The 12,602-nt window shown below is 36.1% G+C and overlaps 2 protein-coding genes across 4 annotated transcripts in view; one reads left to right on the plus strand and one right to left on the minus strand.

Moving 5' to 3' along the window:
* Positions 1-12,602, minus strand: part of LOC127856857 (dynein axonemal assembly factor 9-like) — a 128,058-nt gene that overhangs the window by 52,133 nt on the left and 63,323 nt on the right. The window lies entirely within an intron of this gene.
* Positions 1-12,602, plus strand: part of LOC127856882 (rhodopsin-like) — a 43,097-nt gene that overhangs the window by 3,447 nt on the left and 27,048 nt on the right. For 2 of the 3 annotated variants that reach the window (XM_052393060.1, XM_052393061.1), the window contains exons 2-3: positions 3,494-4,740; positions 7,257-8,080. The exons of the other annotated variant lie outside the window; for it this stretch is intronic. In XM_052393060.1, coding sequence (XP_052249020.1) covers positions 3,930-4,740; positions 7,257-7,624 — 1,179 coding nt within the window. In that variant the 5' untranslated portion in view covers positions 3,494-3,929 and the 3' untranslated portion in view covers positions 7,625-8,080. Of the gene's footprint in view, positions 1-3,493; positions 4,741-7,256; positions 8,081-12,602 lie in introns of those variants that run through there. 3 annotated transcript variants of the gene reach the window in all.

The following is a 12,602-nucleotide window of genomic DNA, read 5'->3' on the forward strand; positions in this document are numbered from 1 at the left end:
TTAACGCAATGACATTTACCAGGGACCCTGGTTTATGACACCTAACAAGGGATATGGACACATCACTATTGGCAACCTCGGAGCAGATGGAGAGGGGACACATGGCTTCTGCACTGAAAGCGCGTGATTACAAAAATACTGGGTTTGGGGAGGCGATTTTTTGGGGATTTTACGCTTTATTTATATAACGATGACTAGCCGAAATATTGGGGAGTCGGCCGCCTCTTCTGCCTCCAAATTATCTACGCCCCTGAAAGTGATCGTAATAGCGGATTAGTGGGTTGGTCAGATTAGTGAGTGTAATGACCATTAAAATATAGAAGGAAAAATCAGGACTATAAAATGGTGGTCGTCTTAGCGAGTTGGTCTTAATACCAAAGTGGTTGTAAAGAGAGTTTTTACTGTATCTAAATTTCAATTATCTTTCAACATTTAATAGTTTTGAACAACCGTTATTTACTGCAAACCATGGTCAAAAGGTATTTATTTAAATCAAAACAGGGAAATAAATCTTCCCAAAGTTGTGTAATTTGTAACCATAAAAACATATCTGTATTTTATTTTGTTACAATATGTAACAACAAGAGCTGTCCCATAGGATGACTTATGCCCCCTACAAACGCTTGATAGAAGTTATGAGCTTTTTTTCGAAACCTTAACGCAGATTTCGAAACCTAAACAAAGATTTCGAAACCTAAATGCGGACCCTAAGTTCAAGGTAAAGGTCACAGGGGTCAAAATGTGTGTGCGTCAAGACTTTGTTGTGTTACCTTTGGTCTGTAAATCATGAAAAACTAGAGCTTTGTCACAGACGTGACATATACCCCCATGTGCCGCATTGACACAGATTATTTTGCATGCTGTCTTCACAAAACAAGAGAATCTAATTTATGGTGATTTTTAAGAATTATTATGCCATTATCATTTATGGCCATATTTGACCTTAGAACTAAAAGTGTGACCTTGACCTTAGAGATATTGACGTAATTCTTTCGGACAACACACTGTCCAATGATGGTGAACAAATATGCCAAATGATTTTAAAATCTCACAATGAACAACATAGTTATGGCCCAGATAAGCTCATTTATGGCCTTTTTTTACCTTTGAACTCAAAGTGTGACCTTGACCTTGGAAATATCAACGTAATTCTTTCGCGCGACACACTGTCCAATGATGGTGAGCAAATGTGCGAAACGATTTATAAAATCTCACAATGAACGACATAGTTATGGCCCAGACAAGCTCATTTATGGCCATTTTTGACCTTTGAACTCAAAGTGGGACCTTGACCTTGGAGATATCGACGTAATTCTTTCACATGACACTATGTCCAATGATGGTGAACAAATGTGCCAAATGATTTTAAAATCGCACAATGAACGACATAGTTATTGCCCGGACAAGCTAATGTATGGCCATTTTTGACATTTTAACTCGAAGTGTGACCTTGACCTTGGAGATATCAACCTAATTCTTTCGCCTGACACACTGACCAATGATGGTGAACAAATGTGCCAAATGATTTTAAAATCTCACAATAAATGACAAAGTTTGAGCACGCGCGGTAGGTACAAACAAAAGCTGACTAGCATATTTTAAAAGAGAGTGAATCAATAATTTCTCTCATCCCTGAATAGTAAACACCTCTTTTTTTGCTCAAACGTTTGTTATAGTTGTTAAAAATACCATGATTTAATCATTTTTCTGTAGATGAACTTATCTCAAACGTGTTTAATTTATAAGTATACTATGTAACAAGATATAGTGCTGCATGTACATGTATACAGCTTCTGTCTCCTAACTATGTAATTGCATACTGTGCGTAGGCCTGGGCATACAGTTTTAATGGAAGTTTTTCAACCAACCTACCAAGACATTGACTCCATTGTATATATATTATACTATTAAAATATATTTTAAATCATACAGACAAGTACCAAACATCAAAAACCTTACTATCCTCAGTCCATGCGTAGTAATAGAACTAATATATCATTCCATATCAGTTGGATATGTATATGTCTTTTGATATAGCTCTATTGTGATGCTTTTCTTTAATCTAATCTGAAAAGTAAAGAAAATTATTCGCTAAATATTAATATTAGAAGACACATCACTAACGAGCTTTACCATTTACATCACTTTTATTTGCTATATCTATAAAGCGTGCAAAAAAACCAAGAACATGAATAATGTTTTTCAGAACAAATATTGCATATGTCAAGCCGTTTGTATATAGGTTCCTTCATTACCATACAGCTGACAAAGTCTGTTTTTCATGTCCTTTAAGGATCTTAGCTACTGGACCCATTTGTATAGGCGGCTGCACATCTGAACGGTGTATTTAGACTTTAATTCTGTATTAAACGTCTGACATACATGTATATCAGTGTTAGATTTGTTATGTGTAATTATTCATAATAATAGTAATAGTAATAACAACAAACGACTTGAATTTTGACATTTCCTAAAAGAAACACTACTGTTGTTTAAATACTTATTATCCACTACTAAATGTGAAGCAAAAAAGATATCAACGTAACTGGTCATAACTGTATAAATGACAATGTTTGTACCTCCCGCGCGCGCTCAGGAATCGGAAAACCCAACAGCGTTGAGTTCCGAATTAAATCTATTACTTTGACATCCGAAATAACATTTAAAAGAAATTTGCTTGCAAAGATTGTTAAAAAAGCATTAAAGCATAAAAGAAAACGTGTTGGTTATAGTAAATTATTGATTTTACCCACTACATCTCTCATGAAAGAAGATATATTTGTAAGATATTTAAAAATTAACGTTGCCCTGTGACCTTGACCTTTGATCTCTTGATTTGAAAATCATTATGGGTCATCCTATCAAGACAAACCAGCAATCAAATGTAAATGATTCTTAGTATTCTCTGGATATTGTGTGGAAGCAATTCTCATGTTACAAGCACATCTGACCTTGATCTTTGTTCTGTTCACAGGGTCCAGTAAAAAAAAAAAAAAAAAAAAAAAAAAAATTGTTTATGTAAGAAAAAGGAATTCCTTTTATTCCTTTTTCTTACATAAACAATTTTTTTTTTTTTTTTTTTTTTTTACTGGACCCTGTGGTTCTGTTGACATAAAAATCAATACAGAAAAAAACACATATAGCGTGCAGTTTTTAAACTCAAAGTATCAAATAAATAGTTGATGCTTGTAGTACATTAATACAACACTATCCTGGCTGTATCTTGGCTGCTTACTTTCTAAAAATGTACTACATTATCGTAAATAATCATAAAAGATCTTTTAGACCTATGTGCCCTTCTGGTAAGTGTAAGAATTACCCTGTTAAAATATTTATTTTAAAATTAAATTCCCATCTTTAAGTTAAAACATCACAGGGAATATGTTTTTTTAAGACATGTCATGTGACAAATTTATTTGATTCAAAATAATTTGTTTATTAAATAATGCTTAGCAAAACACATACATGGCGTTAAATGGGTTTGTTTTTGTAGGAAATGCAGTCATGTGGTACTTATAGCTGACAAAGTGAAAGACCTTCATCAAAAAGGAGACTTTGAACATTTGTCAGCAACTGTTAATACGCAACAACAGCTGTTGAAAAACATGAAAGATGACTTTGAGAAAAATATGAAGTCTCTTGAGAAATCTTACAAAAAAATTATGGAAGAAATCTATGCTTTACGCAAGTCAATTAATGATTCCTTGGATCTTCTGGAGAAGAATACCAATAAGGCGTTGGAAACATTATTAGCCACCATGAGGACATCTATTCAAACTGACATTGAAATCTGCTTAAAGTCCATCACTAATATAACATGCTTAAAAGAAGATTTGCAAACAAGAAAAGACAAAAGTGAAGCACTGAGTTTTATAAAGTAAAGAAAATGCCTTGACCAGTCCAATAAGGTAGAAGCAGTTTTACAAGCAATGACAACAAAGAATGAGAGGACACTTACCTTTAATCCTGCTACAACCATCCAACAAACCCTGTCCACCCTCTCAGGATTGGGACAAATAATCGACAAAGTGAAACCTGCTAAAAGGAAAACACAGAATACAGTTACCAGAAAGAGTACACTTACAGCATCCAGCAAGTCTGACCCTAAAAGTCAAATAACTCCAGGATTCAAGGTACAACAGTCCATTCCAGAATACAGTTCATCTCCACAGTACAGCACTGGAAACCAAACAAGTGATGTGACCAAGTCAGGCCAGGTGTCTGATCCAGTATCAAGTTCATCACACACGCTGGTCCAGGGATATCAACCAGGGACAGTAAGCGAGTCTGATACAATCATAAAAATGGAGAGAAGTAAGAAGTATAATGTGAAGATACCTTTGGAATGGAGGAATTCAGTAAAATGTAGTGTATCAAGCATCTGTGAGACAGCTAATGGAGAACTCCTCATCACAGACTATTTTAACAACCGTGTAAAGCTCCTGAATCAGACCTACAAGGTGGTGGCATACTGTGACTTGCCTGGTAGGCCATTTTCCATTTGCAGCATTGACTCAAGTCTTGTGGCTGTTACTCTGAGGAACAGAGAGGTCCATTTCATCAGAGTGACCAATGATCAGCTGGTAAAGGACAAGATACTGAAGCTCAAACATTACTGCTATGGCATTGCCCATCACAAAGGTAACCTGTACATTACAGATAGTGGAGCTCTGTATTGCTATACTGTGGATGGAAGACTGGTGAGCGAGATGTATGAAGAAACATCAGGTGGAATCACAGGTAATAATTATCCCCACGTTTTTTTGAGAAAAAGTGGGGATATTGTATTGATGTGTGTCCGTCCGTCCGTTCGTCAGTCCTGGCCACCTGCTCCTCCTACACTATTAGCACTAGAGCCTTGAAACGTACATACATGGTAGCTATGAGCATATGTGCGACGGTGACAGTGACGGAATTTTGATCTGACCCCTGGGTCAAAAGTTATGGGGTTGGGGCGGGGCCGGGTCAGATATTTTCACTCATTTTTATGTTATTTTACATTAACTTCTTCATTTTTGCACCGATTTACTTCAAATTGATACTGAGCCTCTCTTATGACAATTAAAGGTTGATCTCAACTATGCATGGCCCCATTACCAACCCTGAGGCGCCCTGGCCACATAGGCCACGCCCACCCATAATTGCCTTTAACTATAATTTCTTCATTTCTACACTGATTCACTTCAAATTGATACTGAACTTCTCTTATGACAATACTGTCAATCTCAGCTATGCATGGCCCCATTACCAACCCTGGGGCGTCCCGGGGACATAGGCCACGCCCAAATCGGCCACGCCAACCCAAAATTGCCTTTTACTATAATTTCTTCATTTCTACACCGATTTACTTCAAATTGATACGGAACCTCTTTTATGACAATACAGTTAATCTCAACTATGCATGGCCCCGTTACCAACCCTGGGGCGCCCCTCCCACATAGGCCACACCCACCCAAAATTGCCTTTTACTATAATTTCTTCATTTCTACACCCATTCACTTCAAATTGATACTGAACCTCTTTTATGACAATACGGTCAATCTCAACTATGCATGGCGCCATAACCAACCCTGGGGCACCCCGCCCACATAGGCCACGCCCACCAAAAATTGCCTTTTACTATAATTTTTTCATTTCTACACCGATACACTTCAAATTGATATTGAAACCCCTTTTATGACAATACGGTCAATCTCAGCTATGCATGGCCTCATTACCAACCCTAGGGCACCCCGCCCACATAGGCCACGCCCACCCAAAATTGCCTTTTACTATAATTTCTTCATTTCTACACCGATTCACTTCAAATTAATACTGAACCTCTCTTAATTATGACAATACGGTCAATCTCAGCTATGCATGGCCCCATTACCAACCCTGGGGCGCCCCGGCCACATAGGCCACGCCCACATAGGCCACGCCCACATAGGCCACGCCCACCCAAAATTGCCTTTTACTATAATTTCTTCATTTCTACACCCATTCACTTAAAATTGATACTGAACCTCTCTTATGACAATACAGTTAATCTCAACTATGCATGGCCCCATTACCAACCCTGGGGCGCCCCGCCCCCATAGGCCTTTCCCACCCAAAATTGCCTTTTACTATAATTTCTTCATTTCTAAATTGATTCACATCAAATTGATACTGAACCTCTTTTATGACAATACAGTCAATCTCAACTATGCATGGCGCCATTACCAACCCTGGGGCACCCTGCCCACATAGGCCACGCCCACCCAAAATTGCCTTTTACTATAATTTCTTCATTTCTACACCCATTTACTTCAAATTGATACTGAACATCTCTTATGACAATACGGTCAATCTCAACTATGCATGCACCATTACCAACCCTGGGGCACCCCGCCCACATAGGCCACGCCCACCCAAAATTGCCTTTTACTATAATTTCTTCATTTCTACACTGATTTACTTCAAATTGATACTGAACATCTCTTATGACAATACGGTCAATCTCAACTATGTATGGCCCCTTACCAACCCTGGGGCGCCTGCCCATAATAGGCCACACCCACCCAAAATTGTCTTTTACTATAATTTCTTCATTTCTACACCGATTCACTTCTAATTGATACTGAACTTCTCTTATGACAATACGGTCAATCTCAACTATGCATGGACCCATTACCAACCATGGGGCGCCCCTGGGTCAAACATGCGGCGTGGGGATACGCGTCGGCCTCTGCCACGCCATTTGTAGTTATCACTGTCATTATTCTAATTTTTGCAAACTTTCAAGACCCATGCTTCTTCTGTAATTGAAATAAAGAAGTAATACGCTTCATATACCAGTAATCTTATCAAATAATGTATGTTTTGTAAATAAGTAGCAGAACATGTTGAAGTCAAGTCCAACATGTGTTTTTTATGCATATTCACAAATACAGATGAATTAAAAATCAATACTATTATATTGAAGTTAGACAATGATATAGTTAATAATTATTCCCAAAGTTTAAAACTTAACCAATTTATCAAAATAAAGAACCTTAATATGTCAAATACATAATACAACTGGACTTTATAGTTGATCTTATCATCTCCTTAGGTAAAAAGAGTTTTCGTCTCCTGAGGTAAAAAGAGTTTGTGTATGTATAGTTACGCATCTTTATTAATTGTATCAAAGCTGTACTTTATTATACAAAAAAAAACTTTAGACTTACTACTTTTCACATCATGACCTTTGTTATATAACCAACACCTGATCATCACTGTCTTCCATACCGCAGTTAAAACCTGTGCAGTGAGTCCAGATGGAGAAAGGATATATGTGGCCAAGTGGATCAGTAATCAGCTGGTCACACTGTCCAGGGATGGCACAGTAATCTCCACATTCACTGACCCTGCACTGGACTGGGGAGATTTGGGTGTCCTATCTGTCCTCCATGTGACAGACTCAGGACAAGTTCTGGTGTGTGGAATAGGGTCCCACAAAATCATCCAGGTAGACAGGGATGGGAGACAGAGACTGGCAGAGGTAGTCACAAAGAAGGATGGTGTACATAACCCTACATCTGTCTACTACAGGAAGCATACAGGCTCACTCATTGTGGGAATGTATAATAATTATGACCTATTAGTGTTTGAGGCACAGTGACTGTTGGAGTAGGATGATGCTCATTTATAATAATAAATACATTCATATATAGAGCTGTCATTTAATATGGTGTTACAGTTTTGTATACAGTGACACAGTGACTGTTGTAATAGGACAGATTTATTATTTGCCTGTATGAAAATAAATGAGAAATTTCCCATGAAACCAGTATTTACCATACCAATATCATTATAAGATTTGAATTGAACGATGTTCATATATTATGCACACAGGAAATAACTATTTATTTTTTGGTAGAATGAGGAATTTGCAAGGATTTTGTATGAGAGAATTTGTTTACTTATTCATTATATGTGTATATTATTATTATTTTGTTCATAAAGTGCATGTTAAGTACTGTTATCACTTTTTTATGAATATTGTCAAAGTCAGTGTGTCAGATCACAGGTGGTTAGCGTGTTGCTATGATATTAACTAGTGAAAACATCATTTTGAATGATAAAAAATCATATTATAACGAAAAAAAATTTTTTTTTTTTAATAATTCACTATCAAATATATATATAACAAGGTATGCAACTCAAAATCACCCCAAAACGGGGTGCTTTGCTTTGAACAGCCATATCTTCATAAATTGTGCAGCGATTTTCACGATCTTGGTCTTATTCGACGCAGAAATGAATTTCCTTTCTGGAAATGTATATGTCTTGCAATATGTTTACAAATGCTGGGTCAACTTTTAAGAAATAACACGATACACAACTCGCATGACCCAGTTGACAATGATCATGCAGTCTTTTAGACTGAAATCTTCACGGAGTAAAGGGCATCTTCCCTACAAAGGTCATGTACCTCGATACCATAATTCAATAAAACGTATGAAAAAACATTATTACCGTTCTTGTCGTTACATTATGCATCAAGACTAACTGTCCAGCGCCGTTTGAAACCTTTGTTTACATACATTTCAACTAACTGACATTTTAAACACACGAGTGATTTCATTGGTCCAATTCGGAAGTGTGTCTTTAAAACTGGAGATTTCATTCATAAAGACTGCATGATCATTGTCAACTGGGTCATGCGAGTTGTGAATCGTGTTATTTCTTAAAAGTTGACCCAGCATTTGTAAACATATTGCAAGACATATACATTTCCAGAAAGGAAATTCATTTCTGCGTTGAATAAGACCATGATCGTGAAAATCGCTGCACAATTGATGAAGATATGGCTGTTCAAAGCGATGCACCCCGTTTTGGGGTGATTTGGTGATTTTGAGTTGCATACCTTGTTATATATATATTTGATAGTGAATTTTTTTTCCATGAAATTTAATTTTTCGTTACAATATGATTATTTATCATTCAAAATGATGTTTTCACTAATTAATATCATAGCTACACGATAACCACCTGTGTGTCAGATTACTCAACTATTGTTTAAACATATATTTAAGCGAGTATGATATCTAACAATTTTTATCATTTTCCAAAAGGACACATCAAAACAAAACAATATTGTCGAAAGGATACATTTTGAATTTTTATTTAGTTTAAGTTTGTTTGTTTTTTAAATAAATATTTCAACTATTTTCAATCAAATAATTTAATGAAACTGTATCAAAATTTAAGAAATTATTGAATTCCTAGAAATTAAGATTATAAATTAGTGATTGTCAGTTGTTTTGTTTATCATCTTACTTTCAGTTTGAAGGGTGAATATTTAAAGATGAACCAGACATTCAATGTAAACCAATATCAATGACATTTGTTTGTATTTGCAATAAAATAATATAAAATACTGTTGTTAAAGAATCTTGTAAAAAAAGCAACAAATATTTAATAATTCAGATGTTTCTTTATCCAAATGTTGTACAAAGACTGCTATGACAATAGCCAAAGGCGATAAATTAACATAAAAATAAGATTAGCTACAAACACCTTCAGTTCAACTTAAGCCAGGAAAGACTCTTTATCAAACCTTGTCTTATAATACACAGTAATTCCAAAAGATCAACATCCCCGACTCTGGCGGCCGTGTTTTTCAACAAACCAGAACCTAAGGGCCATAATTCTGCCATAACTCTTTGCAGACCAAATTTTCTTTCTTACAGATCATTAATACATTATGGTCACTTAACTGTGGAAGTTTGAGTGAGATCCATACAGCAGTTAAATAGAAGATCAAAAGACAAGCTTTAAGGGACTGTATATTCTTAAGTGGATAAACAGACAAAGGGCCATAATTCTGGCAACACTAGTCACAGCCAAAACTCCTATCTTTACTATCAGCTACACATTCAGATCATCTAACAGTGAAAGTTTGAGCGCCATCCACCCAGCAGTTAAAGAAAAGTTCAAAACACAAGCTACAGGTTTTAAGCACATACACATGTAGGGACAAGAGCAAAACTTAATGCTCCCTTTTCTCTGGGAGCATTAAAAAGTCTGAAAGCAACCAACTTGTTAGTAATTATGGAGTTACTACCTCAGCTTAAGGGAACAATTAGCAATGATAGTCTCCTGCTGACATTTACAATAATGTTTCCTCAGATAACATCCTGACTAATTCACCCTGGGACTAGTAATGTGTATTGGAGCACCACAGCAACATGTATGGAACACAGAGCAACATTATAGGATTGCTTTGGAAACAGAAATCGAGCAATCCTTGGGAAAATTATATTTTAGGTAATAGTTATGTCTAAGGGGCTTTTTCTTAATGATCATTCCTTTGAAAACTTTAACAACATTGTAGGATATAGCAGGTTTTTTTTTGGCCCGATTTTAAAGCCGAAATTCAGCTATGTTCCCAATCCCAAAAAGTATACTTTTTTCCCAAAATGTGGCATAAAATTCCCAAATTAAAATTATTTTTTTTTTGAAAGAAGTGTCTTATGCGTATTTTATCTCAATTTTAATTCAATTACATCTAACAAAGTATTATATGATTTTGTTCTTTAAATTTGAATGATTATAAAGAGTTATGTAAAATTTAGTATTTCCATAATCAGTGGACTTTTCGTGTGGAAAAAAATGGCTCATGAATTTATTTTCCCAATTTCATGAAAATGCCGATAAAATTCCCAATTCCAAAGCCATGGGCTATCTTCCCAAAGAGTGGGAAAAAAACCTGGATATAGGTCATATTGATAAAGCATCACTGCATAATTTACAAACTAGGCAAAAAGAAAGAAGCACAATGACAATATTAAAGTTGCATCATTATAACACCATTACTTGCTACACCTTAAGGGGACTTATTAAAGGAGCACCATATACCGTATTTTACCATGCATAGCGCGCAGTTTTTTACCTTCAAATTTCAAAATAAAAATTCAGTGCGCGTAATACATTGACACAACGCTTTCCTGGTTGCTAAATTGCAAAAAATCCATTTCGTAATCGTAAATCTTCACAATTGCCGCCATTTTTGTTATTGCAAAAAAACTACACCCTATAATGTTATAGACTGAAGGGGCCGTTGTAGAAACAACAAATAGCGGGAAAGGTTAGGAATGAACGGGGTAGTAATTGTTTTGACAAAAATTAAAAGATGAAAAAAAAATGTCTTTGTTGGTGTTTTCACACTTCTTCATTGATTGTTCATTAAAAAAAATCGAGGTATATCGATCCCTGTGCGCCGCGGTATTGTTTGTTAAAGTTTTCGTTGTCATGAAAACTCGTTGATTTACAACGCAAAACGTCTTATTTGAACTAAGGCTAATTATTTCAATAAGTATTTCTCAACTTCGCTTTTGCTTTATTTTGATAATTTAATCCAAAGTTTAATGTTAGCATTTCCGAAAATTTGCACTCCATGTGAATTGACAGTTTGACGTCATCAAAGGAAAGCCGCTTCCTGTCTGAAGCAATAAAGCGACAAGTTTCTCGCCGACAAAATTGGCTTCCTTTGTCTAGCAATCAACATGCCGAACCAATCGTGTGTTTGCTCCTCAATGGCAATCGTCCAATTTAATAATAGCACGTGCAAAGCTCCGCCTTCGAACCTTTTGCAAAGAACGGAGGTGGAGTTCAACGGTTAATTGAGCAAGTGTTTTACGTAAGTTGAGTTCCGATTTGCCAAAATTACTAGGCCCTAAGCATTGAAACGACGAATACATTTATCAATGATTTTCCGATCTCTGCATAAATATGCTACTGTGCGAGTATACTACGTAGGTTACAAACCAACAATAGAGATATAGACTCGTTTTATTTTCTTTCAATAGAGACAAGCAAATGATATTTGTCAAATGGCTTTACGCGGATAACGCCAACTGTATGGAATTGAGCGTTCGGGTGTATTGTTTGTCTTACTATAAATACTTATCAACTAGACGCAGTGAAAGCGCGAAATACTGGGTCAAACTGGATTTATTGGGGAGCATCTCTTAATGGGGAAATATTTAAGTCGATGAAAAATAAAATGGGATCCACGGACGATTTGCGTAAAATTGGACATTGAGATGTTGCGGGTCTGCAGAAGAAGATGTCATACGATGTTGTGAGCGGCAGGTAATGAAAATGTTACACTGTTCAAATGTGAGGAATAGGTAATAGTGGTTCGAATTTAACGCAAACATGCGCAGCGGAAATAAGGACATAACGGTGTTCTCGAGAGAATAATCTTAAAAATTGTCGAAAATATAGTGCTTTGCAACCCATGCTCCTGATCGTATAAACGCTCCCTACTTTAAAACAAAAAATTAAGCGCCCGAAAAACTCAGATTAAATGATTGCGCAATATAAGAATGGCGGCCATTTTCGGCCAAATTTTCAGGTTTTTGGTCTTGAATTTTTTTTTTCTCCATTTTGGCTTTAAAAAATCGCATGCGCGTTATACATGGTAGCGCGCTATACATGGTAAAATACGGTATACATTACAGGAGCACTACACATAGATTAACATCCCATGCCAAAGACAAAAAATCTTGCAAGACATGAGGTTCGAAAACTTTTTAAATTTACCATGCAATATTTGACTGGTTCTAAGAATAGCATTTGGAGGTTGTTAC

The sequence above is a fragment of the Dreissena polymorpha genome, chromosome 14, assembly GCF_020536995.1.
Source record: "Dreissena polymorpha isolate Duluth1 chromosome 14, UMN_Dpol_1.0, whole genome shotgun sequence".
Taxonomy (NCBI): domain Eukaryota; kingdom Metazoa; phylum Mollusca; class Bivalvia; order Myida; family Dreissenidae; genus Dreissena; species Dreissena polymorpha.